General features: G+C 37.9%; 1 protein-coding gene across 2 annotated transcripts in view; it reads left to right on the top strand.

Annotated features, from left to right (window-relative positions):
- Positions 1–15,062, top strand: part of Xrn2 (5'-3' exoribonuclease 2) — a 75,859-nt gene extending 60,797 nt beyond the window's left edge. For both annotated transcript variants that reach the window (XM_070006657.1, XM_070006659.1), the window contains 3 exons: positions 3,768–3,831; positions 10,649–10,787; positions 14,514–15,062. In XM_070006657.1, the coding sequence (XP_069862758.1) occupies positions 3,768–3,831; positions 10,649–10,787; positions 14,514–14,579 (269 nt within the window). In that variant the 3' untranslated portion in view covers positions 14,580–15,062. The remainder of the gene's footprint in view (positions 1–3,767; positions 3,832–10,648; positions 10,788–14,513) is intronic.
- The last annotated feature ends 365 nt before the right edge of the window (positions 15,063–15,427 follow it).

Genomic DNA, 15,427 nt, shown 5'->3' with positions numbered 1-15,427 from the left:
ATATAGTTTAGGTAATTCTCAAGATGAGTCTCAAGAGGTTATTGATTTCATTCAGCAACATGAAAAAAGAAATTTGAATAACAAAGGTAAAAGCACATGCTCAGTGCTATATCTCATAGGTATTAATAATTCACTTTGCATTACTGTAATAAAAGAACTTGAGTGATCATTTCTAATCCTGATCACCTCCCAAAGGGCCCCTCTCACCATAGTTTATAACATGAATATACATTGCCCATCTTTCTTTTTTTTTCTTTTTTTGCTGGTCATGGAGCTTGAACTCAGGGCCTTGGCACTGTTCCTATACTTTTTGGCTCAAGGCTAGTGCTCTACCATTTGAGTCACAGCTCCACTCCAGCTTTTTGGTGGTTAATTTGAGATGAAACCTTTTTTTAAAAAAAATAGTGTTCTCAGTTACTATTTTCTGTAGTTGTTCCAAAGAATTGTCATTCAACAAAGCATTTTATGAGTACAATGTATCTTGGTCACCATTACCTTTTTGAACAGCCCTCTCTCCCAACCCTTTCTGAGATGAAACTGTGGACAGATTTTTCTGCCCCAGCTGGCTTTAAACTTAATTTCTCTACCTCCTGAGTAGCTAGGATTATAGACATGAGCCTCTGGCACCTTTTTAAAAAAAATATTTTTTGAATTTTAAAATCTGGTCAGACATTGTTTTGGAAAAATTGAAATCTAATCAGTTTTAATGTCATAACTATTTTCTCCGTATAATGTAAAATTGCATTTGATCAAACCGCCAACTCTTTATCAAGAGTCTGTTGATAGTGTTGCTTATTGTTAGTCTTTGATTTGTCTTTAATGTGTCAGTTTCTGGTTGATGAGCAATTGTCCCTATACTGATGACTTGTTGGAGTCAAGTGCAACCCTGAGTACTCAGTATGAATAAAGCAATTCATTTCTGCAGGCAGAAAACCTGATATGTGACTTATCTTCATTATGGGCAGTAAACTTGTCAATTAGCTGCATTTCAAAGTGATTTTTGATTAGTGCAATCAGTAAACATGGGATCTTTCTGTGATTGCCATGCTGATTAGATAAATTGTCACTTGAGAATCTATTGGTGAAACCTTGGTTTATGTGGTCTTAGAACTCTAGAAAAGGGATAAGTTTTTAAAGACCAAAGGAAAAAATTAACAGTCATTTTATTTCGCTCACTTCTACTTTCTGAAGTGCAATTCACTGTCTCACAGTTTTTTTTTTCTCCCACTCAAATGGATCTTCTGTTAGAGCCATACAAATGAATGATAATAAGTTTGTTTTACCATCTACTTCATAACATATCATCCAGGAAGTATTTCTGCTTTATGAATACTTATAGGCTATATGTATTTCAGCGACATGTGCAGACATTTGTTTAAAGGTAGCCTTGAAGTTTTTCTTTACTGCTGATCATTTTCCTTTTTTGGATTTAAAGTAAGGACGTGTGTGTGTGTGTGTGTGTGTGTGTGTGTGTGTGTGTGTGTGTGTGTGTGTGTGTGTGTGTGTGTGTGTGTGTGTGTGTGTGTGTGTGTGTGTGTGTGTGTGTGTGTGTGTGTGTGTGTGTGTGTGTGTGTGTGTGTGTGTGTGTGTGTGTGTGGATTTGATTAGGTTTAACAAAATATATTTTTGCATACAATTAGTATGTCAACAGATTTATTTATTATGGAGATGAGTAATGATAAATGGAAGATGGGAAGGGAAACTTCAACTGATAAGACTAGAATTTATGGAATGAAACCTGGTTCCTGTTTTCTGACAACTTGTAGGTAGACTTAAACAGCACTCACCTTTGTCTCCTAAAACTTTTATGCTTAGTGACATTTCCAGTTCATTTTTGTTTGGATATGTTACTCTGCTTATTTTTACACATGTAATGTCTGAATCTAATGCATGTGTATTCATTTAAATATCCAGGTATCCAGTGTGGAAGCTTTTTTAAGTACCAATAGGTTCTGATGATAATTGTGAAATCTTCTCAGTGTTGTTACTCAGTCTGACTACTAGTAATTCGGTTAAGAGATTTAAAAGGACTGTTCAAACTGACAATGCAAGTTCAAATTGATCCCACCTTTCTTTCAATTCAAAAATGAGATTCTTCCTAGTAGTAACAGCTGTTGAAAGGCTTGTTGCTGCTTTCAGAAGGAGACATCTCAGGTTTGGCCGCTGGGATAGATAGATAGATAGATAGATAGATAGATAGATAGATAGATAGATAGATAGATAGATTGATTGATTGATTGATTGATTGATTGATTCCATAGCTAAAAAGCTCTTAGTCTTGCTTCTTCAGTCATGTGAAGATAAAAAGGAAGCCCAGAGCAGAGGAGACCATGCTATAATCATACGGGATATACTTTACTCAAGTCTGCGTTGTTCTTTGTGGGGTTTTGGGGGGGACGGGGTCAGGGAGAGGAGTGTCAGTATTAAATATGTTTTTGAACTCAGGATCTTGTTCTCTTTTGGTTTGTTTGGCTGATGTTCTTAGCCACTGAAGCCATGTTTCCAGCTCTACTTTTTGCTGGTTATTTTAGAGATGGAGTCTGATAAACTTCCTGACCAGATTGGCTTCTAACCATGATCTTCTAGGTATCAGCCTGAGTAGGAAGAATTACAGGCATGAGCTACCAGTGTTCAGCTCTTTGTGGGTTTTTCTGTTTTTGTTTTCTTTCTTTTAAAAAACATTTCAAGTAAAAACCAGCTTGCATTAAATATTATCCAGAGATAAACTTTGAATTCTTCTTTCTTTTAAAAAAGCAATTTTGAAAAACATATTTCTAGTTTGCATTTCTGCTGTGAGCCTGAATATATATACTTTGGTAAGCCTTGTTTTTGGTCCCTAGAGACTAGAAGAGAACTCACTAGAAAACTTTTTTTTTTTTTTTTTTTTTGGTGCTGGTATTGGGATATGAACTCAGGTCTTAAAAGCTGTCCCTGAGCTTTTCCACTCAAGACTGGCATTCTGCCACTTGAGTCACAGCTTTGCTTTTGGCTTTTTGGTGATTAGAGATAGTAGTCTAATGGACTTTCTAGCCTGGGCTGCCTTCAAGTTGTGATCCTCAGATCTCTATCTCCTGGGTAGCTAAGATTACAAGATGACTTCTGGAACCAGCTGAAAGCAAAATGGTGACTAAAAGGCTGAAACAAGGAGCTAGAGTTATGATTAGTTGATAATCCCTTGCCTTGACTGGTCTAACTGAATGTTGGTATGTCTTAGGATACAGAGTAGGCCCCATTTAGCTATCAGATGTTGTTCCTAATTCCCCTTTGTGTTAAGGGAAAAGATTTTACTGTCAGAAAAAATAGAAAAGTTAGTAGTTTGTCCCTTCATTAACATCTCCCTAGTTTGTGTTAGAAAGATCGTGTGTCTCTGTTTTATGTTGTAGCAGTTAGTAACTTTACAAGGAAAATTTCAAGATATCTATAAAAGTTAGGTTTTTTTTATGTCTATATTTATAGAAAGACCTAAATCATCTTGTTTTGCACAGCATTTTAAAATACATATATGCATACGTATACATATATGTACAATATAGGGAATGAGAAAGAAATGTGTGTGTTTAATGACCTCTGTTACCCGAAATGATAAAATAATTACTGATTCTGTTGGTTATATTTATATTTGTTTTGTATGTATTTATGGTACTAGTTACGTGCTTTGTATTCTAAGGTTGTTTTCAGCAACTTTCAATTATAAAATGTATGTGTAGATAAACAATGATTACTTTTTGAATTTTTTTGTTAATTTTTTTTCCTTGTCTATTTTCCAGATATGAGGCCTCAGGAACCCTGGCGAGGTCCACCTCCTCTTTTCCAGCAGCAAAGATTTGACAGGTAATAGTAAAGCAAATTTAGCTTGTAGATATTTTCCCACTTCAACATTTGAGTTTGTTGGCTGCTTAGAAATCAGAATCTAGTGGTTTAAAATACACTTTTTCCACCAAAATCAAATACTCTTTCATGGGTCCTTGAGGAAAATATTTAGCTAACACTTTGAATTAAAATGTTCATGTTTATATACTTTTGTACTTTTCTCGGTTCTTGGCCTTTATTTTACTGAACTTTGAGATGCTCAGAAAAATGAAATACAGCTTAAAACTGTTATCAGACTTTTTTGGTCAGGCTAAACAAATTTCTTTTTAGCAGGGTTGTTCAGCTTAATGAGGCATAACTAATGATGTTCCACTTTTATCATTTCAGTGCAGCAACATAGCATTAGTACGGACTAGCCATTGATTCTTGCTACAAACCTCTTGAAGTTCTAATCAGCTTCTTTGGTACAACTTTTTCAGGGCTGACAAGTCTATTGTAGGGCAGTGTCACTGTAGGTCAGTAGTTATTAGTTGCCACTGAAAACAGTTTCTTTAACTACTTAAGACTGAACTGAATTAAATGCAGAAGGGACTCAGAAGAGGATTATAGGCTCTGCAGTCTAATAAGTACCATGGACTAGGAGGAATGTGACATGGTTTAATAACAAGGGATGTTTGACATGTGTTCTTTCATTGATAAGTTGTGTGCTTCTAAGTCAGACTCTCCATGACAAGACATCTAGGCGTGTTATGAATAATTATATTAACATTGGTAGAATAATTTTTTAAAGGTAGCTTTAAAATGTGTCATTTTATATTGGTTTTATCAGCATCAGTAAATACAAAAACAAATGAACCCCTATCACAATAGGGCTGGCCTTTTTACCTTCCCAGTTCTGTTTTGCTGGGCTATTTTAGCAATCTCTGATCTGTTCTTATCTAAAATGAAGAAAGCTTAGTAACAAGTGGGTTTATAAATGTTCTTTCTGTTTAAAGTTACCGAAATTTCACTTTTCTTTCTTTTTTTTATTATTATATCTTTAAGTAGTTGTACAAAGAAGTTCCCATTCTACAAAACAGTATATGAATACAAGGTGTCTGACAACATTGTCACCCGTTGCTCCTAACGCATCCCTTCTCTCACTTTTCTTTTATATTGAGATTAGGTGATTATATAAATTTCACATATTTCACAGTATTGTGGATACTTAGTTAATAACAGCCACAAACACATTTTAACCTTCACAAGGCCAATTGTCATTATCATGATCTATAAAGTTTGTGAATTCTATGAGCTTTGACAATACAGTTATTTCTTCCACATCAAGTAATGCTTACATTTTTTTCCTTTTGCTTAGTGTAAGCTGGGTTTTTTTGAGAAAAGGCCAGGTGCCAGTGGCTCACATCTGTAATCCTAATTATTCAGGAGACTGACATTTGATAATCATAGTTCGAAGCTAACCCAGGCAAGAAAATTTGTCAGACTCTGTCTCCAGTTAACCACCAAAAAGCCAGAATTGGAGCTGTGGTTCAAATATTAGAGCACTAACTTTGATCACAGCTAAGTGATAGCACCCAGGCCTTAAGTTCAAACCCTTGAAGTTTAATATGACTGATAAGACACATATTCATGTTTTGTTTTTCAGTGTCCTGTTTTATTACTGTCAAAGTGCTGCCATTTTAAAATAAAAATTAAAAAGGGATAATTTTTCTAAATTACATTATTAGTTTTGCCTCCTGTTGCTCACTCCTCTCATATTAATTACTAATATTTAATTTTTTCAAAAAGTATTTCTCCAGTGTTAACTCCATTTCATACACATGACTCCATCTGTTCCTCCTAACAATGTTTGACATAGTTAATATTTTTTATTCATTTTTATTGATGTAGAAGATGGAACACATAGTTTAGAAGCTTACCTAAGCTCACTCTTTCATACCATTGTTTACTGAAAAACTTTTCTGTAGAACAAAAACATGCAAATGTTTACTCTGAGCCTAATATAAAGCCACAGAGACTTCAAAGGCATCTGATCTACTTCTGAGACTCCAGTTCTAGCGGCTTCCTTCCTCTGGGTAGTTACACGTTTTCCCAAGATCACTGTCTTTGTATCTTTCCTTGCCAAGTACTGGTATTATCCTAACTTTGTGAACCCAAGCAGATTTGGACAAATTTTGTTAGGGTAGTTTTATGTTTCGTCTTGTACTAAGTGTTGAACTAGTGGGCACTCTACCACTTGAGCCACACTTCCAGACCCTGTTGATTGTTTTTGATGTAGTCAGATACTTAAAACCACTCTTGAGCCAGGCCCCAGGGCTCATGCCTGTAATCCTAGCTCCCTAGAAGACTGAGATCTGAGGATCACACAGTTCCAGGCCAGCATGGGCAGGAAAGTCTGTGAGACTCTTACATCCAATTAGCCACCAAAAAAACCATCAGAAGTGGAGCTGTGGCTCAAGTGGTGGAGTGTTAGCCTTGAGTACAAAAGCTCAAGGACAGGAGCTAGACCTTGAGTTCAAGCCCAACCCAAGGGACACACACACACACACTTGAAATCAGAAGGTAAAAATGAGCATTAATAAAATTCTATCTTCAAGCCTTAAGTTTTTATCATATAAGGCATCTATATTTGAACAGTCAGACATGGTAGCTCACATCTGTTAATCCTGACTGTTCAAAAGGCAGGGAGACTAGAAAGATATGGTTTGAGGCCAGACTAGTCAAAAAGTTATTAAAACCCCATCTCAAATAATAAGCCAGGTAAGTGGTGTGTACCTGTCATCACAGTAATGTAGGAGTCCATAGATAAAGGGGGATGGCAATCTGAAGCAGTCCTGTAGGGAAGAAAAACAACTCTATATACAAAAGCAAAAAGGGGAGTGGGAGGTATGTCTCAAGTGGTAGAGCATCTGTTTAGCAAACAAAAAGGTCTGACTTCAAACCCCAGTTACTAAAAAGTAGGAGGAGGGAGGACGACAGAAATAAAAGGAAACTAAATTTGAATTCTGGGATCCTTAACTTCTCCACCAGCTAATAAGCAGGCACGCTGCCTGCCTGCCTGCCTGCCTGCCTGCCTGCCTGCCTTCCTTCCTTTCTTCCTTCCTTCCTTTCTTCCTTCCTTCCTTTCTTCCTTTTTTCCTTCCTTCCTTTCGTCCTTCCTTCCTTTCTTCCTTCCTTCCTTTCTTCCTTTCTTCCTTCCTTCCTTTCTTCCTTCCTTCCTTCCTGCCTTCCTTCCTTTCTTCCTTCCTTCCTTTCTTCCTTCCTTCCTTTCTTCCTTTTTTCCTTCCTTCCTTTCATCCTTCCTTCCTTTCTTCCTTCCTTCCTTTCTTCCTTTCTTCCTTCCTTCCTTTCTTCCTTCCTTCCTTCCTTCCTTCCTTCCTTCCTTCCTTCCCTCCCTCCCTCCCTCCTTCCCTCCCTCCCTTTTTTGTGGGTATTGGGGCGTGAATTTTGGTGCCTAGATGCTGTCCTTGATACTCCCACTTCTGGTTTTATGGTGGTTAACTGGAGATAAGAGTCTGGGACTTTCCTGCCCAGGCTGGCTTTGAACCAGGATCCTCATATCTCAGCCTCCTGAGTAGCTAGGATTATAGGCATGAGTTATGAGCGCCGGCTCTATATCATTGCTTTCTACAGCGCTTGTCAGTCTAACCAAAGGAAGAATACCTCTCTGACTTTGCCAAGTTGTTATAAGTAGTGAAATTCTTATAAGAGCCAAATTTTTACTGATCCTTAGTTTAGTACATTTCCACTATGTTATTTTTAGTATGTTTTGATAATTGTATTAACAAAGAGAATTTTGAGCATATCTTGTTTCCTAAACTACAGTGTGATGCTTTGAATTGTTTTCTACGATAGTATTTATAATTCATATAGTACTTTGATTTAAAAATGCAGCCAGAGCCAGTCATGGTGGCCTGTGCTTATAGTCACAGCAGGAGGATTATGAATTCAAGGCCAGTCTGGACTACAACATTCCCCATCTTGCTGCCCTTATAATCTGTGAGTGTTCAGACCAGTTAGTCATAGAACATCTTTAAAAACTGGTTAGCCATATGTATAAATTAAAACTACCTAAGTTGGCAATCCACACTGTTAGCTACTTTCCAAAGCAGTACTTTGAAATATTTTTGTCACCGTGATACTAACTACCTCAAATTAGTTGCCCCAGTTTATAACTGGTAATTCTTTTAAAAATTAATGTAGACTGGTTTTAGTGTTTATATCAGACCTTAAAAACACATTTTCTGAGGCTAGGAAGGAGGCTCAGTGGTAGAATGCTTGCCTTACATGCATGAGGCCCTGGGTTTGATTCCCTAGTATCACAAAAGCAGAAAAAAAGCCAGAAGTGGCACTATGGCTCAAGTGGTAGAGCACTAGCCTTGAACTGAATAGCTGAGGGACCAGAGTTCAGGCCCCACGACCGGCAAAAACAAAACAAAACAAAAAAAAAACACATTTTCCTAGGCAAATTAAATAATAAATAGGATCGCCTTGTAAAATAAAAGACCTTTCTGCAAATAAACAACAACAGAGTAATAATGCTCTGTTTATTCTGTCATTTCTTGTTTAGTTTTCATTATTAATGATTTCTAATTATAAAAATATTTGTCAAAAATACTATTAATCACTTTAAGCAAAAAAAAGTTTTATATTATTGACTTTGTTTCTAACATATTATTCAAATATAGTATTTTAAAATTGTGTTTTCAGCCAGCCAGGCACTGGTGGCTCACATCTGTAATCCTAGCTACTTAGGAGGCTGAGAGCTTAGGATGGTGGTCTGAAGCCAGCCCAGGCAAGAAAGTCTATGAGACTCTTCAATAAACTACTCAGAAAAAGCTGGAAGTAGCACTTAAGTGGTACAGTGCTATCCTGAGCACAAAAATGCTCAGGAACAGCGCCCAGACTGAGTTCAAGTCCTAGAATTGCCCCCCCCCCAAAAAAAAAATGTACTTTCAATGTAAATTAAGCCAGCAGGTTTTCCTGAAATACAGTTGCATGAATTTTGTTAGTATAAAACTAACAAAGAAAACCTTATCACAGTTAATACAATGTATATGTTACATGTTTGGCTTGGGTTTTGTGCAACTGGATCAGTATTAATGAGCCTCTTTGGTCATAATATACATCTTAACCCCTCATCATCTCCCACTTCTGAAGAGACAAGGGAAGACTATCCTGTCTGCCTGAACAATCATTTTCTATTCTAACAAAGGAGATGTTCTTCCTAGGATTTATTTGTACTAACAATGAACCTAAAAAAATTATTGTAAGCACTAAATATATATACTTCTTTCTGAGATATAGACTTTCAATTTATTTAAAATCACAACACATTATATATATATTTTTTTTGGGGGGGGGGTCCGGTCGTGGGGCCTGAACTCTGGGCCTGGGCGCTGTCCCTCAGCTCTTCAGCTCAAGGCTAGTGCTCTACCACTTGAGCTATAACGCCACTTCCGGCTTTTTTCTTTTTGCTTATGTGGTGCTGAGGAATCGAATGCAGGGCCTCATGCATGCAAGGCAAGCGCTCTACCACTGAGCCACCTTCCCAGCCCCACAACACATTATATTTTAGCTCTAGTTTCAGGCACTAACTATAAAGATAGCTTTGGCCTTTCTAGAGTTCTTCAGAGAGCTGTTTTCTGAGCCATTACTCAGAATAAAAATTAATTATATTTGGGTTTCCTCCTTCCCCTGCCTTAAGAAGGCATGTTCTGAGAGAAGAGTGGAGAGTGAAGGGTAGGAATGAGAGTGGAGGGTGTCAAAGATGGGTTCGGGCTTGAATAGCTGCAAAAAGAATGCATTACCCAACGAGCCCATTCTCGGGCCCTTTAACTCTTCAGATTTCCTTTTCCCAAAAAAGTAAAATGCATGCTATTTATAGCTAATAGTGGCTAGCCTGCGCCTTACTGAATATAAATTTTTATTGAATTATTCTTCCCATTATTAGTAGTGCCAAAGTTTCTAATGTTAAAATACACTAAAGCATTTTGCTTCTGTTTATTCTTCATAGTGACTTTTATAAAATACAAGTTGAATAAAATACCTCACAAAAAAGTTACATCTTAAATGGTGATTACCTTTAGAAAATGTATGTCCTTGCCACATTGTTTATGTGACAGATTTTAATTATGGTTTAATCCCTTATACCTGTTGCTTTATAGCTACAAAGTTAAAACAGGCACTTGAAGACAATTAAAACATTTCTTTCAACCAGTAATCTGGGACAGCAAACTGGGTTATAATAGCTGTTGAATCTCTGTTCCCATGTAAACTGTACACCAAATGCCAGTCAGCCCATGCCAATTAGTGCTCATGTTGCTAGGTCACCATGGTCAATTGAAAGCTGCATCAATAGAACTTGAAAAGGTTTCCTCCCGATCAGACCCTCTGACATATTGAGCAGAATAATGGATGGGAAAAAACAGCCAAGTCCCCTACCCTGGATTCAAAATACTCAACAGTAAGAATTCATTTGCAACCTGCAATTAACTAGAAAGAATGGATTCTAAGAACAAGTCTGAATGTTTTTGAAAATAAAGCCTAATTCTCATGTCTTGTAGATATTTACTCTTCAGATAGCATCATAAATGTAGCCAACTTGGTGATCTTAGATCTAAATCTCCAAATGACTAAAAAGAAAATTTCACAATTAAAAATAAATGTTCTTTCTCAAAGTCAGATCTTTTGAATCACTCTTTAATACTGATACTACTACCTATCCCATATGACAAATGGGGAAAATTGTATTGTCCTAAAATTTGGACATTGTATCATTTTTGACTTGGTTCTATAACATGGTCCCTAATAAAAAAAACATGGTACCTTTCCACAGAGGCGTTGGGGCTGAGCCATTACTTCCATGGAACCGGATGCTCCAGTCCCAAAATGCACCCTTTCAGCCAAACCAATACCAGATGCTCGGCGGACCTGGTGGCTATCCACCCAGGCGAGATGATCGTGGAGGGAGACAGGTAATGCAGTGTGGTCTGTGGGTAAAAAGCATACTGTTCACTTTGCATTTGAGCATGACTCTCAGGACTAAGTATTTTCTTACCAGTATTTCTGGAGAAGTTCAGCTGAACTTGTATACATCATTAGAAATGTACTCAAGGTAAGTGTCTGCTTTACTATGAAGACACTAAAAGAATTTTCAGCCCAGAAATTCATGTTATGGTTGTACTCAGTGATAATTAGCACAAGTATAGTCAGTCACCAAAATACATGGTTTTCCTTTTAAGGATATTATTCTTTAGTGGCAACTAGATTTGTCATAGCAGATGAGAATTTTCTGGATCCGAAATTAATCATTATTCAGCCATTAAAAAAAAATTCATATAAGAAGTCTCTGTTTGAAGAGAAGCTTTATATTTTCCTTTAAAAAATTTTTTTTGAGGGGCTGGGAAGGTCGCTCAGTGGTAGGATGCTTGCCTTGCATGCACAAGGCCCTGAGTTTGATTCCTTAGTACCATATAAGCAGAAAAAGCCAGAAGTGGTGCCATGGCTCAAGTGCTAGAGCGCTAGCCTTGAGCTGAAGAGTTGAGGGACAGTGCCCAGGCCCAGAGTTCAGGTCCCACAACTGACCAAAAAAAAAAAAAAAAAATTGAGCCAGGCACCGATGGCTCACGCCTGTAATCCTAGCTACTCAGGAGGCTGAGATCTGAGGATCATTGTTCAAAGCCAGCCCAGGCAGGAAAGTCCCTGAGATTTTTATCTCCAGTTAACCACCAGAAAACCAGAAATAGTGCTGTGACTCAAGTGGTAGAGGGCTCACCTTGAGCTGAAGAGCTCAGCGACAGCATCCAGGCTTTGTTCAAGCCCTATGACTAACAAAAAAAAAAAAGAGAGAGAGAGAAAAATTTTTTGTAGTGCTGAGATAGCCCTCAGGGCTTAGTGCTTTGCTAGCAGACTGTCTACCACTTGGGCCATGACCAATCCCTTTTTGATTTGGTTATTTTTGAGATGGGGTTTTGCTTTTTGTCCTAGCCAGCCCAGACTATAATCCGCCTAGGTATACTTCCAACTATAACTGGTATAACCGGCTCACACCACTGTGCCCAGCTTTTTCTGTTGAGATAGGTCTTGAACATTTTTGCCCAAACCATGATGCTCCCACTCCACCTTCAGAATAGCTAGGATTCCATTTCTGAGGTACCAGCTCCACCTTCTTTTTTTTTTTCTACTGAACGTAAACAGCCGTGTCACTGGATGAATACTATGATTCATAAATTTAGTAAGCTAGTTTCATTTTCTTTTAGCAGCATGTAAGACTGGGGTCTATTAAACATAATTTCTACAACAATCTCATACTCTGGACAGTACTGACATGATCTTTAATCAAATCCTTGCTAGAGAAGAGGATAAGAATGCTGCAATTTCAGTGTGGTGTTCATGGATTTGGCGCCTGCAGTGATGTGAAGTGGTTTTTAAATTGCTTACCTGGTGTTGCCTGCAGGCCTTTTGCAGTGCTTTGCATACTAATTTTCTAACTTGAGTTCTTGTCATGTGTCCAGAGGCCTTTTTACATGTATTTTTACAAGTTCTCTTAACCTTACAAGAAAGTAATCCCTTTAGGCTGTACACTGGTGGCTCATGCCAGTAATCCTAGGTACTCAGGAGGCTGAGATTTGAAGATTGCAATTCAAAGCCATCAGGAAAGTACATGAGACTCTTATTTCCAGTTAACTGCTAAAAAGTTGGAAATGGAGCTGTCTCTTAAGTGGTAGAACAGTGGCCTTGGGCACAAAATCTCAAGGAAAGGGCCTAGGTCTTGAGTTCAAGCCCCAGGAATGGCATCCCCCACCCTCAAGCCCCCCTACCCCCAAAAAATGTTTACCACCTTAACTGCAAATAGCCTTTTCAGTGGGTATCATTATAATTCATAGAAATGATTTTTTTTTTACTTTGAAGTCTTTCAATCCATTACCTCTAAGAAGTACATGAATAAATTGAGTCTGGCTATTCTAGTATAGTTTCAATAACAGTAGGCAGTTTAAATAGCTTTTGTGTGTGTGCGTGCCAGTATGGGGGCTTGCACTCCAGTCCTTGACACTATCCCTTAGCTGACACTCTGCTTACTTGAGCCATACCTCCACTTCCAGATTTTTGCTGGCTATTTGGAGATAAGAGTCTCACTGACTTCTGTCTGGGGCTATCTTCAAACCTCAATACTCTTATTTCAGTCTCCTGAGTAGGTAGGATTACAGGTGTGAGCCCCTGGCACCCAAACAACAGCAATTTTTTTTAATGAGGACAGACAGCTAGAAGAACCCTTGGAGAATGATCAATCCACCTCATTTTCCAAGTCAGGAACTCCTGAATCTGAACTCCCATAAAGTTGGTCAGTAGAGCTGAAGACTGGCTGTTTGCACTACTAACCCCAGTTCATCTTCTAACTGCCTGCTGTGGAGATCTCCCTTTCAAGAACTCTGCTGTGCAGTAGACTCTGGTGGCTCATGATTGTAATCATAGCTGCTTAGCAAGCTGAGGTTGGGAGGATTAAGGTTAGAGGCTGGCCCAAGTAGAAAAGTTAATAAGACCCCTTTCATAGTGGAGAGCTCAACTTGCACTTCTGTTATCCCAGCTATGGGAAGCCTAACAGGAAAATCGTGCCTCCCCAAACAGGAAGCCAGACCCTGTCTCAAAAATAGCCAGAAGAAATCAGGGCTGGTGTAGGTTATGTTACTGGCAAAGTTGTTAGGCTACATGGTTCTGAGTCTTGCATATACTGTAATTGAAACTACTAAAAGTACTCTGGATAGCACAGTTGAGTATTGCTCCATTTTAAAACCCTGGAAGCCTAAAATGAGATTTAGTTTCTTCCTTCACTTTTTTTTTCAAGATTGAGCATCAAACCCAGGTCTCACACATGCTAGGCAAGTGCTCTACCATTGACCTATATCCATACCGCCAAGAAGTAAACGTAAGGTGGAAGGGACATAACATCTTGTATTCTATAGAAATGTTATTTGCAAGCATACTAGCAGGATATGTTATGCTGCTTATTGATTATAGAATAATCATAAGTTTATTAATGCTCCACTATTTACTGCTAAACAAAAATACATCCTGAAATTAATTGCTCTTTAAGATTTAATGATTGCTAGCCAAGTGCTGGTGGCTCACGCCTGTAATCCTAACTACTCAGGAGGCTAAGATCTGAGCTAAGCATGGCAGTTCAAAGCCAGTCTGGGCAGGAAAGTCCATGAAACGCTTAGCTCCAATTATTCACCAGAAAACTGAGTGGCATTATGGCTCAAAGTGGTAGAGTGCTAGCCTTGAGTGCAAAACCTCAGGGACAGCACCCAGGCCCTGAATTTAATATTTAATGATTCCAAGTTTCTTACCTCATACAAAATTACTTTCCTTATGCAGGTAATATTTCTACTGATGTATGGCTCAGAGTGGTGGCAAAATTGAGAACAACACTGTACACATTTGTTGTTTGCAGCAAACTCTTGTGTGCATTTTAGGGTATTCTTAGGGGTGATGGTTAAGCTTGTTGAGCCTGTGTGCTAGTTTTCTGCTTTGCAGCAAGCTATGGTAAAGCTCTGGATTCAAAGCACCTATTTATTGGGACTTTCCATGTGTTATATGTTAAGACATACTCAGCTTCTTTATGTTTTTCCTGAGATGTAAAATCAATTTCTTTGCAAGGGTGTTAATCCAGAAGGCAAACTCTTTCTTTTGTTTATTTTCAGGGATATCCCAGAGAAGGAAGGAAATACCCTTTGCCACCATCATCAGGAAGATACAATTGGAATTAAGCTTTTGTAAAGCTTTCCCAAATCCTCTCATCATTCTACAGTTTTATGCTATTTGTGGAAAGGAGATTTCTTTCTCAAGTAGTAGTTTTTAATAAAACTACAATACTTTGTGTATTTCTTTTAACTGTATATTTCTACTGGTCTGATCTCACTGTTTTATGTTGCTTTCCAAAGATGTGTGTTGCATAATACAGTGGATCTGAATTTGTTATTGCTTGTGAACACATTTGATGGAATTAGGAGAACTGGTTTTTTTCTTTATGGTTAAAAATCAAACCAGCTGTGGATTTTAAAACACAGTGTATTCTAGATCATCTAAGATCCATGCTGATTTTTAATGCACAAGAATTAGGTATGAACATTTGAGCTGAAACGCTCAGAGTATATATTGTTCAGTATTTGGAAACATTTCATTAATGTACTTGTCTTACAGAAATTTCTGGACTTTAGTAAAAAAAAAACAATAAAGTCAAACTTTAAAAACTCTTGTCTCTTGTGTTATACTTTTATAGTATTTCAGCTGAAAATCTTAAGCACATTTGGCTGGTTTATTTTTGTTTGTTGGTGATATTGGGATTTGAATTCAGGACCTGCCACTTGCTTATTAACAAGTGTTCTACCAATTGAGGCATGCCTCCCCTTCCCTGCTGTTTTTTTTTTTTCAGGTACTGTCTGGCTGTTTGTTTTTCTCCTTCACTGGCCTCAGATGATGATTCTTTTACAATTGTACACCACCACACTCATCTTGTTTTCTGACATAGGGTCTCATTCCTCTCCACCCCTTGCTGGATGGTCTTGAACCTGGATTCTCCTACCTCTGCCTTCCGCATAGATGGGATCACAGATGT

Source organism: Dipodomys merriami, unplaced genomic scaffold, assembly GCF_024711535.1.
Source record: "Dipodomys merriami isolate MVZ:Mamm:240054 unplaced genomic scaffold, mDipMer1.0.p SCAF_7, whole genome shotgun sequence".
In the NCBI taxonomy this organism is placed as follows: Eukaryota; Metazoa; Chordata; class Mammalia; order Rodentia; family Heteromyidae; genus Dipodomys; species Dipodomys merriami.
The sequence above is the reverse complement of the archived record's forward strand: the minus strand, read 5'-3'. Positions and strand labels throughout refer to the sequence as shown.